Source organism: Protobothrops mucrosquamatus, unplaced genomic scaffold (genome assembly GCF_001527695.2).
Source record: "Protobothrops mucrosquamatus isolate PMUCROS unplaced genomic scaffold, P.Mucros_1.0 scaffold160, whole genome shotgun sequence".
Lineage (NCBI taxonomy): Eukaryota > Metazoa > Chordata > Lepidosauria > Squamata > Viperidae > Protobothrops > Protobothrops mucrosquamatus.
In genome coordinates, this window is record NW_015386524.1 from 510,585 (window position 1) to 534,392 (window position 23,808).

Below are 23,808 nucleotides of genomic sequence, written 5' to 3' on the forward strand. Positions count from 1 at the left end.
TTGACAATTCGAGTATGAATGTTATTCATTTGTGTGTGCCTTAGAAAACTCATTTGTTTAGGAAAAATATTTGATTCAAGGGTCTATGTAGCATACTTTGTCAAATAGTAGACCATTAATGTCCATGGAGATTCTCTGTCATCCAGGTCACAGTTGTTCCAAAGGTGCTTTTTCAAGAGGCAACTAGACTTACTTGTTTTTCTTTGAAGATGTTTTGCTTCTCATCCAAGAAGCTTCTTCAGCTCCACCATCCAGTCAAAGCTGAAGAAACGTCTCAGATGAGAAGCAAAACATCTTCAAAGGAAAAACAAAAAAGTCCAAGTTGCCTGTTGAAAAAGCACCTTTAGGACAGTATACCATTAATGTGTCTTAGAAGCTTCATTAATTTAACTCCCTCAGTAATCTATTACACTGGGGATAACTAGTGCCCCCACAATAAGTACCTGACCAAAAAGTAAAATCACATTTATATCCAAGATAAAAACAAAGGGCAGTTTTAAAACAGCATTAAATCTTTATGCAGAATAGTTATTCTATTCATTATATAAACAGTATGAATATGTACCATCTATCCAAGACTGTATGTCTGGGATGGTATAAGAAAGTAATCACCTTTGGAATACTTCAATAAATTCAAAATTCTTTATATATTGATAAACTCCAAGTGATTGCATAATTCAACATTTTAAAACTATTTTAAACTTACTGTTTCTATTTCCAAACTTTATTAATATATTTATGATTTATTAAATAAAGTTATAAAAATAGTGAGAGAAGCTTGTATTTCTAAGTATGTGTATGCTTTTGAGTTAATGTTGACTTTTCGTGAAGGCTGGAGTAGACCCTGCTGTTTGTTTGTTTTGGTAAGGTTTTTCAGCAATGGTTTACCATTAGGTGCTTCTTAAGACTAAAAGAGTGTGACTAGCCCAAAGTCACCCAGATGGCTTTATGCCTAAAGCAAGATTCACAACCTCCTAATTTCTGCTTGATGCCTTAATCACTACATCAAAGTGGCTTTTAATTTTTTGTAAGCATCCCCTCCATTATTTTATACCACTAGCATAATGAAATTTACAACCATAAACATTATCTGAGCTTAATACTGATCTGGGGTTTTCATTCTTAACTAGAGTGTTTAATCCTTTATTGCTCTTTCAGATCAATGAAAATTTCATTTATTATGCAAATCTATTTTGGGCTTTGCTGGGATTAGGAATGCATCCCTAATTTTTAATTAGTGGAAGATGCATACAGATTTACAGTCCGAGGTCTTGATATAAACTTTAGATTGCAAATTAAAACAGAAATATTAGGGTGGTAGATGTCAGCTTTAATTTTCATTCTTTCATTTCATTCTAACAAGCAATGATAATCTATATATTTATGTATCATGGAACAAATATTGGTGGCATAGTGTTTAGAATGCAGTATTGTAGGCAAACTCTGCCCTCAGCCTGGAATTCAATCCTGATGATGGGGCTCGGTTAATTGAGGACCCAGATTTTTGGGAGCAATATGCAAATAATGTTTCAACATTGTAAACCTCCCAGAGAGTGCTATAAAATGCTATGGGATGCTATATAAGCCTAAACGCTATTGCTATTGCTACATTTATACCTAGAATGTGTCTATATCAATGCACCAATAAAGCAATTTGTGATGCATTAGAACTTAGTGAGTTTGTAAGCAAGGCACTGGTACTTTCAGGACCTAATGGATTGTTATGGGGTTGCAGCAGGTTACATTTCACCAAGAATAGAAGCAGAATAGATGCAGATGTTCCAGTTTCAGGCATAGGACGACGCTGTAAACTCAGAGCCCGAATACCTGGGGGCTGACCCTACCTCCCAGAACTGCATTACCAGCCTTCACACACTTAGCCAGTTGATCTCCTGTAAATGAATAGTCAAGAATCAGGATTGCTCAAGCAACATCCACTTCAATTTAAACAATATAGCATTCAGCACATCTTCCAGTGTCCAAAAGACAGTTCACATGAATTTGGATGCCATTTAAACTTCAGGAAGTCAACTCCCAGAAATCTCAGCAATGGCTATTATTATGGCTGGGGAATTCTAAGGAACTGATCTACCAAAAAATACTTCAAAAACTAGAATCAGCAAGAAGGGTGGCATTAAGTAGTACTGCTGCTGGAATTTCATTCACCAAATCTCTTTTTCCATAAAACAAAGATTCCCTTGAATCAAATTCCTGGTTACCTCATGGACATTTCAAGGTAGCCTTCTTGGCAATAATATAGAATTGATGCTACTGCCTTCTTTTGAGATGTTTCTTCAACTTCTCAGTCTAGGCAGCAGTCCCATGATTTCCTGTGGTCTCCAAGTACTAACAAGGTCTGGAATTGATCAGCTGTTTCCATGATCACCCAAGGTAGATTAAAGACTGCCACACACTACTATTTCTTATCCTTACATTGTTTTCCCTTGACAAGCTGCTTTCAGTACCTCACCTGCGTTCACTTGGAGCCAATGGACAGCTTTTCCTTCCAGCAGTTCCCATTCATCTTTCTGCTCTGCAGCATTCAAATGAAGCCAGAGAACAGCCAGCACTGTTGCCCATATATCTGAGGCCACCTGAAAGCAATGGTGGGGAAAAGATGCTGAATGAGCCTTACATGTTATTCCTATAGAGATGTGCAAAATATTTTTTTCAAATGATGGCTAAAAATAATTATTCAGTAACTAAGTCAGAAATACAAGCTAGCTATTATCCAGAATTCAAAACAATAGATTGAAGTAGGTAATGGATACCATGGTTTTCATTAACAATAATTAAGACTCTGTTTTTCATGGAGTGAAATTCAGTTAAGACATCTCTCCCTTTTATTGTCAACCATCTCCAGTGTCCTAGTCCACTTGATGTCTTAATGCTGAGATAGCTTTGTTGAGTGAGCTAAATGTTCCATAATATGTATGAAATATTGAAGATGTTAAAATGTTTTTATGGGAAGAGCAACATAAGATGGCTGTACCCTTCCATCTCCCATCATGGCAAAATGAAGGATTAAAGGCAGGGTAAACATGCATTGGCCTGTCTTCCCACCTACTTTGACAGCTCCTGTGTTCTTAAAAATGCCTGCTTACCTTCTATTAATGTCACAAAGCTTTTTTTTTTAGTAACAGTTGGTTCAATCTGAACTCTGAATTTGTTATCCTTTGGACTTTCTGGAATACAACTCTCACAACTTCTTGCTTCAGTCCTGCAATGGGTGATTTGATGCCCACTGCACCTGGAGGGTTCTAGAATGCTTCCATGATTTTAATTCTGTACTTCTTTCCCTCAAATTAGCTGAACATGGACTCAAGAAAGCTTTTTCTACCGATAGACAATAATAAATGAATAAAGCTTTTCTAGTTCATTATGAAAAATTTACAAAAACTTACATTGGCTGGTGCTTTGCTTGAGATTTCAGCTTCACTGAGGTCTAGTATGGTGGCTAGGGTAGGCCCATGAGGCCAGGAGCCATCTGCATTCTGCAGGGATACCAACTTCAAAAGAGGAGATTCTTCTTCCTTGGTTCTGCTTCCTAAATTGGCGAAAAAGGGGATCTCAGTATCTCAGATGTTCAGAACCCACCAAGGTTTACCTTCAATTTCCTCTTAGCTGGTTTCTTTACATTGAATGTGTCAACTTGCCTCTTTGTATCTTTTGCTGGAAGGAGTGATTTTTGAGCTAAATACAGAGGCAAAAATTCATCTCATAAATACCGTCACCTTTTCACTTTCAAATTTACCCTTATCCAAAATATTCATTTGCTCTCCAATTTCTTAACTTTTTACCAAAGAGACTATTCTTAATAAAATGAAATCAGGTTTCAATAAAACCAAATAGGTTTTAAATAAAAGAATGAATCCAATCTGATATTTATTTTTATTTTATTTTTGAGTTGAGGCAGAGAAGGAAAACAATGATGTCTGTTAATTCAGGTGTTACATTTTAGATTCATTAACTAGAGTTGGAACAAGGGAATAAGATCCTTTTTGTGTTATCTGGCTACAGATAATCCTCGACTTACAACAGATCATTTAGTGACCATTCAAAGTTACAACAGCACTGAAAAAAGTGACTTTTGACTATTTTTTACAGTTACAACCTTGGTAGCATCCCCATGATCATATGATTAAAATTCAGATGCTTGGCAACTGGTTCATACTTATGACCATTGCAGCATCCCAAGGTCATGTGATCCCCTTTTGCGACCTCCTGACAAGCAAAGTGAAGCCAGATTCACTTAACAACCAGGTTATTAACTTATCAACTACAGTGATTCACTTAACAATTGTGGCAAGAAAAGGCGTAGAATAGAGCAAAACTCACTTAATAAATGTTTCATTTAACAACAGAAATTGGGCACTCAATTGTGGTCCTAAGTTGAGGACTATCTGTATTAATATGAAACCTTGAAGAGATTTAAAAACAGGATTTTGAGGAACAGGTTTCTAGATCTCACACTTATTAAATTGCTTCTTTAATCCCTCCTCTATATTTACCCTTTAAATTTGACTATCTGCAACATCAGATATGAATCTTTGTGCGGCACAAATCCCAGGTATCTGCTTAAAGGTCCAATGTTGAGCCCTCATATTTTTCCACCCCATTCTACCAACCTCACAAAAGCAAAAGGTTGGATATCAGAAGATACATTACAATTTAAAGATACGCAAATGGTAGCCAGGTGATTTGTGGGACCACCCATCTCCCTCTCATTTGTGCTTGTGAACAAGTCATGCTTTAGGTCCCTTTGTGTCAATGTCACCTGGCTGAATCAAAGAAACGTGTCTTTTTTGTGCAGCACCTGCATTTTGGATTGATTCCCCCCCCAACTCCAAGATTTGATTAACCTCAACCCTATCAGCGTTTCAAAAGACACTAAAAATCTGTTTTTTCCCTCTGGACATTTGGGATGTTAAATGTTCCCATCTCAGGAGGCTGATAGCAGGAATGTATATTTTGTTCTTATTGATGTTACTGTTTACTCAGATTTGGTTTGACAAGCTTGGACAGTCATATAAATGAACACATTTCCCACTTTTGTTATTTAAGTCACTTTGTAATTACTGACACAAACCACATTCCATATTCGACTTATATGCAAAATATAATGGACATTTGTGAAAATGACTTTTTTAAAAGTTAGGGTTCCAGTGATGAGGGGTATTACCTTCAACTACCATTTGTGGTACAGCACGTGCCCTCTGAGAGCTTGCCTGCCTCAAAACTTGACTTGAAGACATTGCTCCGAAATATGCTGCATCATCTAATTTGGCAGCTGTAGACATTCCAAAATGAAACACCACAGGAAAATAACTTTTGCAATAAAAGCTGTAATAATCCGAAATTAATAACAACAACAAACAAATAACAACAACTTTATTGTCACTTTGAATGTATACCAATCGGCATACATCAAAATGAAATTTCGTTGCATACAGCTCTCAAAGGACCACCACCTCCGATATACACTCCTTGTTCATGGCCAGCTCAAGTTACAGATCTTCCATTTTAGTCTCTAGGGAGCGAACGATGGCAAACAGGACAGATGGAAATGGAGCTCCATGTGGATTAGCCCTCAAATTAGCTTGTATTCCTGCACAACAACCTTGCCTCCTTTCCTTTTTCTGATCTTGTCTCTTCCACCTTTTCCTTAAAGAGGCCTCACTCCTTTTTGCCCCTGGAGAACGCTGCTGCTACCACCAACTCCTCCAAAAGCCTCTCTCCCATCCTCTGGGCCTGCCGACAGCCTCATCCAATTCCTTCGCTCCATAAGCCCCTGGACCTCTCCTCCTCTGCCTCCTTTGGAAACAGCCCTTATTTGCAATAGAATCCGTCGCTGGGCCAGCAGTCAGATCTTGCTGACGGCAGAACAATTTCAAACAGCACCAACGACTTTTAACGGTCTCACCAACAGTTCCGAAACAGCTAGAAACTCGCCATGCCAGCAAAGATTGTCAGTCGTATGTTGTATGTTACCTTAGTTCCACACATTGCTCAAACACATTAAAACCTTCCTGATCATGTGGCCTATATCCCTTAATATCCCTCCCATAACTTTTCACCTTTGAGAGCCAATGCAGGCGCAGCCGATCCAAGCGCTGCCATCTTAGAATGTTTCCTTCTCTCTGTGTCTTTCCAGTCCTCCATGAGCTCTGGATGGTTTAGATCAGTACAATATTTCTCCACTTTGACAACTTTTAACATGCATGCATTTCAACTCCCAGAATTCCCCAGCCAAGTGAAGTTCACATATTTTAAAACTGACAAGGTTGAACCCTGCCCCCACTAAAGTATAACTCATTGTTTCAATCAGCCACTGAACTACAGGTTTCTAGAGCTCATTATTGTTAACCATAAAACTGCCTGTTTATTCCTCCCACCATATCACAATACTTTACATTTTATTATCTGCAACTTCAAAAATAAGACTTTCCGAGTTGCAAATGTTAGGCATTGTCTTAAAGGTCCAATTTTGGACTCCCAACAGTTGTTTCCACCTCAATTCTGCCAGCCTCACAAAAATGAGAGGTTGCAGCATAGCCCAAAACCACCTTACAGAAATAATATTCTACATTTATTTATTGTATTTATTATGAATGAATGCAACCCATGTTTGATCTTCATACAGAATATAAAGGAAATTAATGAGAACAGCATTTCTTTTGCTTGCACAATGACTAACAGGAATTACCTTATTGGTTATGATACACACTTGCCCATAGAGGTTACCTGAACGTTTATGGAGGATGTTTTCCCATGGATATTTAGGTGCTGATCCTGATGCCATGCAGCATGCTAGTGGTGCTGCCATCAAACCTGCAGACATTCCAAAATAAAACAGAACACAGGAAAATATTTTGCAAGAGGAACTGTAATAAGCCAAGATTAATTTTTCCTTCTCTTCGTGTCCCATTCCCCGCTGAATGGCCTAGATCAGTATTTCTCAACCTTGACAACTTTTAAGATGCATGGGCTTCTTGAAAGTCCCAGAATTCCCTAGTGAGATTAAGTCCACACATCTTAAGGTTGCCAAATGTTGAGGGATGTTAGCCTAGACCCCAGCACATGCAGAGTGAATGAGATAGCAAGTCTGAGCTGGAATATGGAAAAGCCCCCCCTACAACAACAACTGGCAGTCTGAATTATCCAACTTACTTTTTTTTAAATGGCTATAAACCAGGAGATGTGAGTTCTAGTCTTGTCACAAGTCAGCTGGGTGACCTGGAGCTAGCCACTTTCTCTTAATTCTAAGGGGTGGGGCAATAGCAAACCAATTTTGAAACTCTGATGTAAACTGTCGGGATTTGTCGAGGCAGTCATCATGTATCAATACTGACTTGAAGGTACAAGCACAAACACATTTCTTAGAATGACCCGTCTGTAGTTTCAAAACCTGGGAAAATGGGGAATATCTGCAGCATTTGGACATATTATGCAGCTTCATTCACAGTGCATCATTGCCCAATTCTTGTACCACCACTAAACATTAAATTGTGACCCCAAACTACTAAAAGGCTGCCCTTCCATCCACAGAAGGATAGTAACTTTTTCAAGAAAGAGTTGCAGCTGCCTACAAGGAGAAATCAGAAAGATGCCTGGAAATGGTTTCTTCTCTGAAGGAAATAGGGGATATCCTAATGAAGAAATCATTACTGTATTCATTCTTTTGATTTTACAATCAACGATTCTCATTCAGATATTAAAAAGCAACAGCCTGACAGCTCAGGAAGGAAGTAAAAAACCCGCAATCCAGCGAGGTCACTACAAAAATATGATATGTTGATGATACCTGGCAATCAATACCTGGCAATCAATACCTGCTACTTGCTCTGCCCATTGTTGGACAGCTAAAGTCCAGGAAGCGATGGGCTTTTTAACTGAAGCTCTACCAGCCAAGACTCCAGACTATCTGTAAAAGCTCAGCTGCAAATCAGAGCATCATTTGATTCAATGACCACTCAAGGCATGGGACTGATCTGCCGTCTTTTGCTCCCAACTCACATCGAAAGGGGACATTTCGGTGGAGGAGAGGTCCTTGAATCGGCTTGCCCAGCTCTGTGTTCACACCCACATAAGCTGTCTGAGAACACACCACCCCAGAGCTCAGGCTTGTCTCTAGTGCCAGGAGCTGCTTTTCTTCAACCTTCTCCTTGTCCTCCTCTAATTCCTTCAATAGCGCCTGAGCTGCAAGACGGTGAACAGGGAGCCTGCAAAGAAAGGGGAGGGATGGGCAGAGAAAGGGCTACCATTACACCACACACCAAGTCTTAATTTATTGTCAGCTCCTTTTATATCATGGTTTTCTGTCCAGTGGATCAGCTGACAGTAAATACAACAAAAAGTTAATAGGGACTAACTTGCTTGTGTTGGATTTTAACTCAATGAAACTGAAAACCTGGCGCAAAAAAGATCTTTCCTTGTTGTCTCTTCCCTGAAAAGAGAAAAAGCAGAGCCTGAATGTTCCCCTGGAAGAGCACTTCTGTAGCTTGGAAGTAAACACATGTGGTTTGTTTAATATTGGCTTGGGCTGTTGGGCTTTAGTCAATATGTTCTTAACTATGTTTTCACAATGAAAACTGCCAGAACAATCATGAATCTAGTCAAATCTCTGGGCCCTTGGCTAAAGGTTTGTGAATCCAGAGGGCAAGAGATGACACACACATCTAAGCAATAAAGTTGATCAAGGTGGTGGCGTCCTACTTTCATTTGGCATTAACATACAAAGGACATGTCATCTCCAAGAGGAAATGGCTCTGCTAGGTGAAAAGCACCTCTCTTTGAATCAACAAAACAGCTTCATCTTTTTTTTGGTTCATAAGCTACTCCCGGCTGCATTGTATGTGAAGAGATAGCTGGGAGTAGGTCATGAAGAAACTCTGCGAATCTGAAAAAAGAGGCATCTGCTCCAGGATTCAGAGAAATATTTTGGATGTGCTCCCACTGACTCATTCATGTGCCTCCTTTAAAGGGTTTCCTCAGCCTTTGAGTATACCTGTCTGTCTTCTCAAGTTGGAGTGAGAACTTTGTTGTTTCTGTGGAAGTCTCATTTTTGAAATTATACCGAACAACGGCTGCCCCCTCCATGGAGCCTGACGCCTGTATAAAAACAAAAGTTGCAAAGGAAGGAAGGGGAAAAGAAGGGAAATTCTTTCTGAGGATCAGGACAACTCTAGATTAGAGCTGCTGAAGGAGCGCAACTGAATACCCTTAGCTGAGCCAGCACAGGGTATAGTCTACACCACAGGAGGGAGGATTTCTCAGGTTGGTGGGCCTCAGGTGGATCACTTGCCTGAAGTTGCCCCTGGATCTGGGCATAGATGAGGCAGCGCTGACCTTGGAAAATGACCTGAGGGCCTGACCCCACCAGTGTGGCCTTAAGGCCAGAAGGCAACTCCCAGTTCACAGAGATCCCCGTCACTGCTGGCTGAAGGGCCTTCTTCAGACTTTGCAAAGCCTGCAGGAAACAGGAATCTTATGAAGAAGCAATATAAAATTTCAGGATCCTCTGAGAAATAAAAGGCAAAATTTACTTTGAAAATATTAAGGTTGTCACTGCTCTAGCTTTGGGATTATAAAATAGCTTCTGCAAAAACAATCAAAATTCTGACTACACAAAGTGTTTTATTCTGCTCTCACACCTCATGACACAGTAAGTCCTTTGGACTGTGACTGGTAATATCGGCAAAACAAAACTACTTGACTGAAAACTGAATATAAACAGTAGCTTTTGGCTGCAAAGAAGGTAAATGCAGTTTTATGCTGCAACCGCAGAAGAATAATTTTCAAGTCACTGGAAATAATTATTCAACTGTATTCTGCTTTGTACAACTCCACCTTGAATGCTATGTCCAGTTCTGGCCATTACTCTTTAAGCAGAAATGAAAGAACCGAGCAGATTCAGAGGAAGATAGGAAAGAAGATTGGGGAATTAGCATCTAAGCTCTGTGAAGGCAGACTGAAGGTGCAGAGTATGTTTAGAACTCAGAAAAGATGGTTGAGGAGGGATACAGTGGCACTCTTCAAATACCTGAAAGGGATTGCAGAATTAGTGATGAATTGGGTGGCCTTAAAACATCTAAATAAATTTATACATTGCCTTAGCTCCTAAATGAAGGAAACAAAGAAGACATTATCTTTTATTCCAGAATGCAGGGTATGAAATAATGGATTTAATTACAGGAAGACAGATTCTGATTTGAAGTTAGACAAAACTTTCTGATAGTAAGAGCAGTTCTGCAGTGGAATCAACTACCTAGAGAAGTAGATAGGCTTCGGTTCATTTGATGTGTTCAGAATGGAGGTGAAGCAAGATGTTTCAATGAGGGTACCTGCTCTAAAAGGGAATTGGACTGAATAGCCTAAACAGTACATTCTGTGATTCTATGAATTATATCTTGCAACTTTGGTTAATACTGGACAACCCATGTTCTACTTTATCTTAAAGATATTAAGCCACTGCAGCTGAAATATTAAAGATATATAATTAAGTGGCAGCATAGAAGATGCTAAATCCTGGAACTATATATCAATGACATGCACCAAAGCTAAAGCCTGTGAAGAGGAAGAGTCCTGACCTTGGCCTGCATACGTTCTTTGCCAGTGATGAATTCGGCACTGCCTCCAGCCGCTCGAGCAATGCCTTTGACCAGGGATGTGGAAGCCCCTTCCCCAATGCCAAAGGAAAAGCACCTGTTTGGTGAGGAAGGAAGAGGGCGGAAGCTGATGGAAACTAAGCGACAAGAACATCAAAAAAATAATTTCATCCTCTCTTCTTACCCGTTCTGTGTGCCTTTGACATATAGCCATGCTGGCTACATAACCATGGAAATTGTCTTTGGACAATGCTGGCTCCCTCAGCCAAGAAACGAAGATGAGCACTGTGCACTAGAATTGGACACGAGTGATAGGGAAACTTTTACGTTTACCTTTTCTTACCTGTGGCAGTGACTGTTACGTCGAACTTCAGCAATGACTTCATTTGTATTGGACACTTCTCCATCAGTGAACACAAAGATCTGTGGAAATAGAGAGCAACTTGAAGTGAAAATTCTAAAGGGCAGGGAGAAGAACATTGGAAGCAAGCAAGAAAAAATTTAATTTGAACTTCCTATGGCTAGTCAAAGAGACAACAGGACTGGAATGAAGCCAAAGATTTGCTTAACAATCTCTACATCCCCCAAAATGGCTTGGTTCTAGACATGGTGACCTGCTGGCTCTGTGTATAGTTACTGTTTTTGTTCTGTGTAACTGTATGCTGGCTTGCGAAGTAGTCTCTAGATTAGAAATTTTGACGTGATCAAAATAGCACAAGCAAATTTGGAGTGGTTTTCTTTTTTAAAAAAAAAGTTTTTATTGGGTACAAAGGGAAAAAAAGATTAAAAACATTGAACATGGTAAATCGTCTGACTTACATCTCCGTCTTGTCAGTTCATATTGTATATTAATTACATATAATATATCGATATACAACTGTACATTTCTGGTCTCTGTCTTAACTTATATCTTTGCTGTGACCTCCATTTTTTTCTCCTCCATCTATAAAATTTATTCCATATTCGATAAAATTCTGTTTCTTCCTGATTTTTTAATCTTTTAGTTATCCTGTCTAGTTCTGCGCAATACATAATTTTCTTTATTAGTACTTCCCCACTCGGTAGTGATGTTTTCTTGATGGCATATTGACCAAAATATGCCCAAACTGATCAACAGTATTACCATTAATAAAGAATGCTGCATAGAGTATTGGTATAACTGATACTGGTAACCTAGTTCAGTGGGCCCCAACTTTTGCAGCTTGGCAGTCTGGATGGAGGGGGGGAAAGAGGGGAACTGGGCCGTGTGAGTGGTGGGCTACTGCGCACGTGCACACACAGCTCTACTCATGCAAGAGAGAAGTCTTTGGGGTGTGGTTTCATGCTCCTTCATGCTTTCGCAAGCCAAAAGCTTTTGCAAAGGGACGGAAGGCCTGAAGTAGTGTGAGATCACTCCCCCTGAAGCCTTTCATCTGTTTGCAAAAGCTTTTGGCACGGAGAAGAAAAGACTTTGTGGGCATGGTCTCGTGCTCCTTCAGACTCACCAATGCTCCAAAAGAGAATCGGGTGTCCTGCTCAGGCAGCCTCAGTCAGTCAGCGAAGCTGAGCAGGGCATACTCGTCCCACTCAACCTCTGCTCTCACAGCTCCGCTTTTGGAGCATCAGGAGCAGGTGGCTTGGCAGCCTGACTAGGGTGGAGAGGGGAACTGGGCCACGTAAGTGGTGGGCACACATGTGCACAGCTCCACTCATGCAAGAGAGAAGCCTTTGGGGTGCCGCTTGTGTGAGTGGAGATTCGTATGTGCACCGGCCCACTTCTCACATGGCCTGGTTCCGAATAAGCCATGGTCCGGTAGTGGGCTAGGGCCTGCAAGTTGGGGATCCCTGACCTAGTTTGTATCTTCCCTATCTTATTAAAAATGGCATGCAAAAACCTTAATGATCTAATGCCATGATGGGCCGTGGAGGTCAATATTTATGGACCCACCAGGTGATAATCATTACATTTGGAAGAATATAAAAGTAGTAAATATAGAGAATGCAGATTAATGAAATAAATGGAAGAAAAACAGAAATGTATCTGTGAAATTAAGAACAAGAGAAGAATGTAATAGAACTAAGTGAAGTTTTGGTCTTATAGAATAGCTATATATACAGAAATGAAAATGAATATTTACTGATGGATTAAAGGTCTCAATTGTATGTTAGAAAATATGAATTGGTCTCATCTAAATCTATTTGGTTGCAAACCATGAAAGGTTGCAAACCATGGCTATGCTTGTAACAGTTACAGCATATAATAAAAGTAAAGCTTCCTTCTAAGAGTCCTTATATTGGTAGTTATGGGCATTATGTGCTTTTCTATAAATCTTTTTGTGCTCGTGCATAAATCCTGATTCTATGTAAAAAGAAAGATCTCATTAGAATTGAATACCTGTCGAGGATGTTCTTCAAGGCATGGCTGGCTGTAAATGGCCTTCAGGGGTTTTACAATCTCTGTGCCTCCCAAGTCACAACACAGCTTCTTCACACGTTGGACAGATGTATCCATGGTCTGCTGGGTATACTTAACACTCTGCCTGTGGAAGGAGCCAGAGGGTGAAAGCTATTACTAAGCTAAACCAAGTTCTCCCAAATAACTTTTTATATATTTCCCATATCCACAAGAATCTATTCTTCATCATCTCACTTTTCATAGCCTTAAAGCACAACCACACCAGACCAAAGCCATTCTTCATAATTTATCATCCTTAATATGCTAAGAAGTATAGAGACCCCAAGGGCACTATATGGCTATCAAGAAGGCCAAAGAAGACAAGGGAACACCTCCTTAGGACCCAATAGGAGATCTCAAGGTTATGAACTTTCACCCAATTATAATTTTCATTATAATTCATGATAAAAGAGGAAATTACTAGAAGCATTGGGAAAAATTAAACTCTGCTTACTTAGTGTTTCTTTATGTCAGTAAAATTTAGTTTTTGTGCTCGCATTATTTCTTTTTGGAGTGCAGGCTCTCAAAAGTGAAGTAGGGCCCTACAATCCCAAAATTCCACATGCTTCTGGTCTATGATAAAGCTTTCATATGATTTTCAAGTTAAGAAAAGGGACTTCAAGGAAGTGGCACATGCAGAACACATCACTGTGTAATTTTTTTTTTCTTTTACTCCTAACTTAAGGACTTTGGAGTTTCTCCTATTTAAGCCTGTATTTCTTTTAAAAGCAAATTATCCATTTAATTCTTTCCAAATATACTTTAAATAACGAGTAGGAGCTGGAGAAACCAAGAAATAAAAAGATGGACAAAAGGCATATTTTAATACTCACGGGTAAAATGAGTCATAAGTAGAGCCAAAGCCATAGATGTTGAAGTAACATCCCAGAGGGAGACTCTTTAGCAAGAAAATCAAGGTCTCCTGAAATGGAACGGGGGAGGAAAGAGAGAAACATCTGGAGTCACTTTAGATATCCCAGCACATCCTTTCAGACTTAAAATGACAGTTTTCATATATATCACCTCTACTTTTCTGTAGTCCTCCCTTTGCAAAGTCAACTGTTGTGTTTGGATGTAGGTTAAAGGGATTTGGGCTCCAATTATCATCCCTGCTCTCACTTTGTGATCTTCCCTAGATGCTAAATCCACTGTACTTCACAGAATTAAGTCAGAAGGGTCTAACAGATCAGAGGGAAAGGACCATGTACAGTAGCATAAGCACATAGAAAGCTTTGAGGAAATTCTATACAGGCAATACATGTAGCTTATAAATATTGTAGACCATTGGTCCTCAACCTTTTCTTCACCACAGACCCCCTTTAAATAGCTTTTGTGGCCATAAACCATGGCCATAGACACTCCAAGACTCCAGGGGTCCGTGGACAGCAGGTTGGGAACCACTGTCGTAGACCACTTTTCATTCTCCATCTTCAACAATCCAATTGATTCATCCACCTATCCACAATTAAAGTACCTTAGCGCTCTCGATGCGTGATAGTGAGCCAAAACTGGTACCCACGATGGTATCCATGCTGCCAGAGCGATCCAGTAGGAAGATAAACTCTCCAGGAACATGCTGACCTGCTTTGGCAGCTAGAATATTGGGGTACAGGCTTAGCAGGAGGGCTGGGTCCCCCATCAGTGAACCTATATATTGCAGGAAGAAAAGCAGTCAGTAGGCATTTTCACTCATGGCAGGACTCCTCCAATTCTTAGGACTTCCACTTCAGTCACATGATAGCTTATTCCAAAGATGAAGAACCCGTGTTCCTCCGTATGTTGCCGAGTTGCATCTCTCTGCATCCTTCACTGATGGGCAAGCTAAAAGGGATTGCTGAGTATTGTAGTGAAGAGGTATAAATTTCCCCCTTTGCCTTAAACTTTGCTCACCTGGGGCCGTTCCAGATTTCCCAACCTCTAAAATGGCACTGGTCTTGTGAACATCTTTGTAATATATCAGCAGTTCCACATCACGATCAAATTGGTGCCCTTTAGCCAAGGAGACCTTTGGGAAGATAAGTGAAACCAAAGTGCTTGCAGGTTGCAATTCTAACCCTGCTGTAGATCCCAAGCCATGAATTCTCAAAGTAAATGCTATGCTAAGTCTCTAAGATGCTACAAATGCTGCCTTGCCTTAAGTCTTCCATTAAGGGAGGATCCCTTTTAACTCTGATAGGAGCACTGATAGGAGCAGATCACCCAGATCCCTTGCCATTTGGCCCACTCTAAGAGGACTTTCAGAGGATGTTCATCCTTGAAAGCTCATCTACTCTTTGCGAGAAAGACCATTTATAAAACCCGGTGTTCTCCCATTTGCATAAGCCTTGCTTTCTGGGAATGATGGGATTGGTAGCATAACATATCCGAAGACTTCCTGATTGGGGAACAGGCACCTGGGAATCTTCTGGCCATGTATAGTCAGCCCTTGGAGCCATAAATAACATCATCAAGGCAAGTGAGTTAGGGATTTACTCATTATTTCTAAATAAATAATATGCATTATTTATGTACAAATAATTATTTGGGAAACCACGTACGAGTAGCCCTTGACTTATGACCACAATTAGGTCATAATGTCAGCCATTGAACAAGACCCCCAAATGACTGCTTTGCTCATTGGCTACAATCCCAGCACACTTGTGTGCAGCCTGTGCTGGTCCTGCCCATGGCACTCTTCACTCCTTTCCTTATCAAGCTGCTTTTCTGCTCAGGAGCTGAATATCTTTCCTGCCAAACTTCAAGCAGGATTTTCAGCCCCTGAAGAAAGAGACATTTGTGTAAGGCTTGCGCTGAGCCTGTCCTATCCACCAGGCACCCCACATTTCTTGCCTTACCACTCAGCCTCTCTGCTTAGATTTTGATGCTCTCTCGTCTCTGGGGGCTGGCTGAAAGAACTGTTTGCCAAAGGAGTTCAGATCACCTCGATGCACAAAAGGGAAATCCTTTGATCAGGTGCAAGAATGCAGCTCTTTCAGCCAGCATTTATAGACCAGAGGGAATCCTTTGGGCAGATGCAGCAGCTTACAACTACTGACTTTCTGGGAAAGCTAGTAGAGAAGATTCCAAATGACACTTACATGATTAGAAGGCGCTTGGCAACTGGTTGTAAGTGTGAATAGGTTGTCATGCACCTAGACAGTGATCACATGACTGCTGGGGTTTTGCAATGGCCAGATATGCTTTACGGCTGTAAAGCATCCTTTCTAGGCTATCATAATTATAAACCATCATTAAATGAAGAGTTATTAAGTTGAGGATTATCTGTAACTCTACTTTGCAGCAGACCACATTTTTTCAGCAGTTCTAAAAGGAACTGCATCTGGCAGCTCCTATGCATTTAAAGCCCTCTATTGGGGCAGTAGCACCATTGCTTTTCAGCATCAGTCTTAATCCCACATCCTATTCCCGTTTTTTTCTTTTAAAAGTCAGTTCTAGTGGTGTGAACAATCCTGTATTTCATTTGGCTGTTAGGTTCATACAGGTTACAGGTAGTCCTCGACTTACCATAGTTCACTTAGTGACTGTTTGAAGTTACAATGGCACTGAAAAAAGTGACTTATGGCCATTTTTCACACTTATGATCGTTGCAGCATCTTGAGGATCATGTGATTTACATTTGGATGCTTGGCAACTCACGTTTATGATGGGTTGCAGTGTCCTGGGGTCATGTGATCACCTTTTGCAACCTTCTGACAAGCAAAGTCAATGGAGAAACCAGAGTCATTTAACACTTACTAGTCACTTACTAATTGAACAACTGCAGTGATTCACTTAACAAATGTGGCAAAAAAGTCGTAAAATGGGACAAAACTTACTTAACAAACTTCTCACTTAGCAACATAAATTTTGGGCTCAGTTGTGTCATAAGTTGAGGGCTACCTCTACTGGTGTGGTGTATGAAGTGTGCAGGTGCTGGAAAAATACTTTTTTATCCAAAGTTCCTCCCCATCCAAATCTTTAGGTCCTAAGCAGCCTTACCTGGGCAGCAGTGCAATCCTCCGACATATTTTGTATAAGACTGCATTTTGAATCCACCCAGTTGATGCCATAGGGGGACTCCACCTTGGCGCTGAGGCTGAGGGTGTAGGGCAGAGCTTCTGTAGACACTCGTGGTATCTGCTGGGTAACGGTGCCCCCTTCTGAGCCTGATAAGAGATAAGGGATTCCTGGGGATAGCTGCCTGAATCTGGGGGCAGCAGGACACCCCCTGAAACAAGAAAGTGGCACTGTGGTGCTGGGATTATTGAGCTGGACCAAGACAGGTTATGGCCACAATTCTCACTCTGATTTTGGATCCCAATAGATGCTTTGCTTGGACTTCAAAGCTAAGCAGGGAGGGATATGCTTACTACCTGGCTATCATGGAAGAAACCAATGGTAAATCACTCCTGCCAAGAAAAGGAGGTGTCCATGAAGTCACAAGGAATCCTACTCAAATTGAAGAATGTGTTATCTTGTCCTAGTCTCTCAGCCTGCAAACCCAGCCTACTTCGTGAAGATGGTGTGACAAGAAAATAGAAATGGACGAAAAGCATTTTATATCAGTATTTCTTTTTAATTTGGAAAGGAAAATAATGGGAAGTGATAACTGAAGGTCTTTGAATTCTTTGCACCTTCTTATACTCATTTGGCGGGCACCATCTTGCAAAAGTCTGGTGTAGTAACTGCACACCATTTTGAGCTCTATCCATGAATAAAAATAAAATGGTAAAATTAAATGGAAAGGATCAATGGCAGGATGCTTCCTTCTCAAGCTTTGTACTTCAAGAGTTTATTGTTCTAACGGCAAACTATAGCTGTGTTTGCACAATATGACTGAAACACTGCTTAACTGCACATCCCCAAAGATTGTGTAGAACACATCGACTCCTATGCAAGCATCGTACATTATGCCTTCATGTCTTGTATGAATCAAGCCACAACTATTGGTTTTTAGGATGAAACTGAGTTAATTGTCCCAGTGCGTGACACCATTGAGCAGGGAAGGCAGGGGAGGTGCCTATTGGAGGCTTTGTTTTGGGGTCTCCATGCTGAATTTGGGAATATAGTTGCTTACCTTCAGGAACATAGCGGGGATTCAGGACAGCTGGCAGGACAAAACGGATGGCTTCATCTGGTTCCACAGCTAGAGCTTGAACGTAGCGCAGTTTCAGTGTGGCCTCTGCACCAGGAGGAAGATTGCCTAGGTTGCATGTGAAAATGTCACTGGTATTTTCTTCTCTCTCAAGCAGAAAAGCCTGGTGGCCTTCGCTTAAGGCATCGTCATATTCTTGCTTTGCCTGTGTTGAAGAGGGAGAAAGAGGTCACAAATAAAGAGCCTCTGGGACTTGGGGTTTTAAAAAAATCCCAGCTAGCAATGGCAATTCACTTTCATAATGTTCTCAAGAAGACTGCATGCACTTACACACCAGTAACCTTTCCAGATAGTATTCCTTTCAAATGAAAAACACTTTCTCATGTTTCGGCAGTTACACTGTTCCTACCACCACTTAACTTTTCACTATGGTAGAGGAACAAATGTCGTCAAGAAAATACATCAAACCCGAAGGAAATGTATTTAAGTCTGTTTAGCATAGCAGATTGTGATGTGCAGATTTCTTCAGACAATCTGAGTGCAGTGATATATAGCCTCTTATGCCTTCCCAAAACTATACCCTTGTATTCTGAAATGTTTTAGTCTTCTATATACCTGCTTCTTCTCTCGGATCTCGGCCTCAATCCGTGTCCCACCGATCAGACCCTCAAAGGCATAAACTGCAGCTTCATCATCCAGAGGGAAGACAAAGGTGACCTCCACTGGATTGTTTTCCTTATTCTGATACTGAAGTTCTGATACTACGTCAGCCACGAAACCTCGTATAATGACATCCACAGAAATGCTTTTCAGAGGCACTGAGATGTGGAAATAACAAAAAGAGGATAATTAACTCAGTATCTGGCCTGGCCCAGAGCAGAAAACCCTGTGCTGAAAGTTAACTATCAAAAATGCTGACAAGATGCTCTTACCCCAAAATCTGTAATCCCCAGATTATTAATGTATATGGCCACCCATCTCACATGTGTGACTCTGGGCAGCATATGTAATTAAAAAAATGAACAATCACAAAATTCAATAATCAAAACCAATTAAAACATGCAAAAACTACAACAACAAAAAGGCAGGGAGAACACCTTCTAAACTTATATACAGTGCAGCCATTTAAGGGGTTCTACACTTACATGGGATTCACAAGCTTGATGCATATTCAGGTTTTGAGGGTCTTTTGGAAGGCCTGTAGGATGGGACTAGAATCATCTTAGGGCAGTGGTTCTCAACCTTCCTAATGCCGCGACCCTTTAATACAGTTCCTCATGTTGTGGTGACCCCCAACCATAAAATTATTTTTGTTGCTATTTCATAACTGTAATTTTGCTACTGTTATGAATTGTCATGTATATATCTGATATGCAGGATGTATTTTCATTGTTACAAATGGAAAAAAGTGATAAAGTACAGGTAATCCTTGACTTATGACCATTTTTCACACTTATGACCGTTGCAGCATCCCCAGGGTCATGTGATTTACATTTTGATGCTTGGCAACTGATTCATATTTATGATGGTCACATTGTTCCAGGGTCATGTGATCGCCTTTTGCAACCTTCTGACAAGCAACCTTAATGGGGGAAACCAGATTCACTTAACAACCATGCTACTAATTTAATCTCTGTCTCCCTTTCTTTCTTTCTCTCTCCCTCTCTCTCTGTCTCCCTCTTTCTTTCTCTTTCTCCCTCTCCCCCTCTCTTTCTCTCTCCCTCTCTCCCCCTATTTCTTTCTCCCTCTTTCTTTCTCTCTCCCTTTCTTTCTCTCTCCCCTTCTCTCCCTCTCCCTCCCTCTCCTTTTCTTTCTCTCTCCCTCTNAAAAAAAAAAAAAAAAAAAAAAAAAGAGAAAAAAGTGTGAATAGGCGTCCAGTAGCTAACTTGAAGTTTGAACGACTTCTTTCTCTTGCCACTGGCTTCTAGGAGGAGCAAAAGACATCCAGCACTGCAACCAGGCACCCTGGACTGGCCATTCCAAGGCTTCCTGCACCAGCTGACTTAGTTGTCTGCAACCTCCTGTTGTCGCTTGAGGGGGGGGAAGTTATGTTGGACCGTCGACTCTGTGTCGAGCCCTGTGGGCCCGACATTCGCGGGCAGGCGGGAACCTGCCCGAGCCGCCACCTCCCCATCGCCCTCCAGGCCGGCCGGCTCTGTTGCCAGACCTCCCAGCTGACAAGCGCACATTCAGGGGGTCGCCAGCTGATGGGCGCAGAAGATCGGTGCCGTGGCGGTCTCCCAGCCACCCACTTCTTCGGCTGGAGCAATTGCCAGGGCTTGCATGGTCGCCGGTGGCAGGGAGCACGTCAGCGGCCATTGGGGACGCCAGCAGTTCTGTGCCACGGAGGCTTGAGGTGCGGGACGTGGAGCGGTGCGGTGCCGTGGGAGGCGGCAGGACAGGGGGGAGGGGTTACCTGCATCCTGCCGGCCGAACTCTGGAAGCCTGCCTGAATGAAGAATTTTAGGGGGAGTTGAAAGCCTAAGACCATCAAAAATATGTGTTTTCCGATGATCTTAGGTGACCCCTGTGAAAGGGTCGTTCGACCCCCAAAGGGGTCGCGACCCACAGGTTGAGAACCGCTGTCTTAGGGGAATGTTGTTCCAAAGGATGGGTGTCACAATAAAAAGGCTCTCTTCCTGGACCCTGCTGAGGAGCATGTGATATGGACTTTGCAATATGTTAATTAACAGTTACTTTGTATTATTTTTCTCTCCTTTAAAATGGTGTTAATGCTCATTACAGGCTGGAATATAGGAAAAGGTTTTATCATATGACTGTATGCATTGATTGATAGCTTCTAACATTCCTAAACTGAAAAGATAAACTATGGAAGAAGGGAGGGCCTGAGATTATCTCCTGATAAGAAAAAGTTCATTAGTGCTAACTGATGTCTGGTTTGTCTCTTCCTGAACTTCAAACAATCTTTTTCTTGTTAACTTCTTCAATTTTACACCCCTTCTGACATCAGATCTCATTTAAATGGACATACATGTAACATGTCTGACTACCGGTACATGTAGCTGATTTACTGTGCAAAAAAAAAAGATTACTTTTATCCTGTCTAATCAACTCTACTCTTGCATTTTCTTTGTTGTGTTAACTATAAAATGGAATGTAAGATAAAGATCTGGGTTCCCTCTTTGAATGAGAGGAATCCCTTTTGTCTGAATATTCTGATAAATTATAATTAAATGATCTTCCTGTCTCAGTTTATCTCATAAAAAATATGCATACCAAGGCATACCAAGTATTTGTCCTTCACTGCTAAACAAAGATCATTGGCTGACTGGACCCACAGCATGCCGTTTCTGCTAAATGTAATTGGGGAGAGCCGGCATCTTGAATTGGATCAGGAAGCAAACTGGCAACCAATGCAGCTCACAGAGTAGAGGTGTAATTTGTGCAGTTCTTGAGGCACACAAAGCTGTCTACCCTGTTGCATTTTGCGGCATCTGAAGCTTTCAGATATTCTTCAAGGACAGAGTATACAAATAATCTGCAAAGCTATAGAATTAAAACCATAAGTTTAAAGACACCATACCTTCTTTTTTAAGTCATATGCAACTTGCCATTTTACTCAACATTAACTAGCAATCAGATACTCAGTTTACCTGGGACCTTAAAGGATGTGAGAAGGCCACATCGATGCATAATTGATGCTTTATGAAGGAGAAGCAAGGCACACCAACTGTGGAAGACAAATAATATTATCCTTTTTATTTTAAGAGAACAGTATATTCCCACAGAGCTGAAGAAGCTTCTTGGATGAGAAGCAAAATGTCTTCAAAGAAAAACATGAAAAAGCATCTTTGTGAAAAAGTATCTTTGGGACAACTATGACATGGATGACTGAGAATCTCCATAGATATATTCCCACATCATATATAAATCATTTCAACTGAAAAAAAATGATTTTCTGACATGGCACAGGGACTGTTTCACCTAAGCAAAGTCTTTATGGCTTGTCTGGCCAATTTCTGGTGTGAATTCTTTCATTTTTAGCCATTGTTATCTTGCATCTCTGTGAATTAGAGGTTCGATGGGCTACAACACAAACCAGGAATAACCATGTTTCCCTGTTTGCACAGTTCATTATGGCACATCTACAATCAGGAAACCAGAAGAGAAAATTGAATAGTCAAATTGTAGGACAACCTTTGAGGGTCTAGTTTATGTCTATAACATCATGGGTTATTTACTGATCCTGTGTGCATCATGATAAACCAAAATAAAGCCATATTGTAGTTTAATTCAGTTTGTGAATTCATCCAGAGAAAGATATCCTGCGGCTGAAGCCAGCCAAAACTTTGTTTTCTTCAGCAGAATCCATTACTGCAGTGAAATCGTTTTTCTGTTCTGTTAATGCCACTGAGATTGGACATAATCCAAATCATAAAAATCATAAATAAACAACACCTTAGCTATTTCTATGCAGTGATAAGCTAACGGTTACAGCATCCCACTAGCATAAGAAGAATTTGAGAGAAAATATTTTCGTCTCTTCTTTAGGGGAACAGATTTCAAAATAAGTGCAAATAGATATAACCACTATCACTTCCTGCTACATGGCACGACTTTTCTGGATAATCCGATATAAGAGGTAACAGCAGATAGCGACTAGAAGTCAATGCTTACTGGAAGGTATGCGTACGTACCTGGCTGTTTCCTTAGTTCACTAGGAAGAGCCAGAATGTTGGAAACTATATTTGATTAGGGAAACAGGTTATTGACCAAGAACAGAGAAATAGAAATACAAGGTTAGGTGGATTAAGGGCATAGAAGTACGGTAGCTTGCTTCCTTGGGAGACTTCAATGTAAACGGGCGGAGTCGGAGAAAAAAGAGGGGGGCTTTTTTGGGGGAGACGATTCTCAAAAAATCCAGAACTGGAGATAGCGAAAGTAACGTATCGGGAAGGCACGCTTGCACTATTTTGTTTTTCCTGTAAAAACAGGTAGTCGTGGGAAAGATGCAAGAAAGCGCTCCGATACGCAAGACAATTTTGCCTACCTTAAAAGATCCGGAGACCTTCGCTTTTTCCTCTTTCATTAAAACCCAGCAGAAAGCGAAACTCCGATATTTTTGAGGAAATTCCCGATTATCCCCGCCCCTCGTTCGGAAAGCACCAATCAGCGCGAGCCTCGGTTCCGGAACTGCGCCTGATGGACTCATCGCCAGTTACCCATTTGGCCGCTCCCTGTTTTCCTCCGCTTTGGAAACAGTAAATGCAACCGCTGGCCTTTCCCCCCCTTCCTTTTATCCGGGGCTGCTAAATGGCCCATTGCAATCCCTGCGGGGAGATACCGTAGCTTGGCTTTTCAGTCTTTTCCTCCGTCCCTCCCCTTAGACCCAACATGGGCTCCGCGTCATCCTTGGGAAAGCCCCGTAACTCCATTCCCCCCCTCCGCCTTTCCACAATCCAATACGGAAGATGCCAATAGAGGAGAATAGTTGTAGCTCAGGATTTGACATGAGGGGTCCTCGGTGCTCTCTGAGCTTGGTGGTTTTCTTGCAGATGTTTCATTACCCAAACTAGGTAACCTCATCAGTACTAGTCACTGATGATGTTATCTAGTTTGAATAATGAAACGTCTGCAAGAAAACTAGGGAAAAAGCAGGTAATGAAACGTTTGCAAGAAAACAAAGCCAAGGTACTTATGCTAGTCACTGATGATTTTACCTAGTTTGAGTA

General features: G+C 41.0%; 1 protein-coding gene across 1 annotated transcript; it reads right to left on the reverse strand.

The window, feature by feature from the left end:
• Positions 1 to 491: 491 nt before the first annotated feature.
• VWA5A (von Willebrand factor A domain containing 5A) lies at positions 492 to 23,167 on the reverse strand. The gene is made up of 19 exons (XM_015813506.1): positions 23,127 to 23,167; positions 21,730 to 21,806; positions 18,731 to 18,933; positions 18,098 to 18,320; positions 17,020 to 17,186; positions 14,932 to 15,046; positions 14,516 to 14,688; positions 13,875 to 13,963; positions 12,982 to 13,126; positions 10,951 to 11,030; positions 10,590 to 10,704; positions 9,305 to 9,469; positions 9,008 to 9,111; positions 8,017 to 8,222; positions 6,745 to 6,831; positions 5,183 to 5,290; positions 3,405 to 3,547; positions 2,471 to 2,594; positions 492 to 1,892 (listed from the first exon to the last, which is right to left on the reverse strand). The coding sequence occupies exons 2-19, from the start codon at positions 21,767 to 21,769 to the stop codon at positions 1,813 to 1,815; spliced, it is 2,367 nt and encodes a 788-aa protein (XP_015668992.1). The 5' UTR covers positions 21,770 to 21,806; positions 23,127 to 23,167; the 3' UTR covers positions 492 to 1,812.
• Positions 23,168 to 23,808: the final 641 nt, after the last annotated feature.

Bases quoted from the DNA above. Each gene is read 5' to 3' on its own strand.
- VWA5A (XM_015813506.1), bottom strand. From the start codon at position 21,769: ATGCATCGATGTGGCCTTCTCACATCCTTTAAGGTCCCAG. The intron at 13,964-14,515 runs GTACTTTAATTG...GTTCCATTTCAG, and splicing joins CACGCATCGAGAGCGCTAAG to GAGACCTTGATTTTCTTGCT. The intron at 6,832-8,016 runs GTGAGTTGGGAG...GAATGTCTGCAG, and splicing joins CCGAAATGTCCCCTTTCGAT to GTTTGATGGCAGCACCACTA.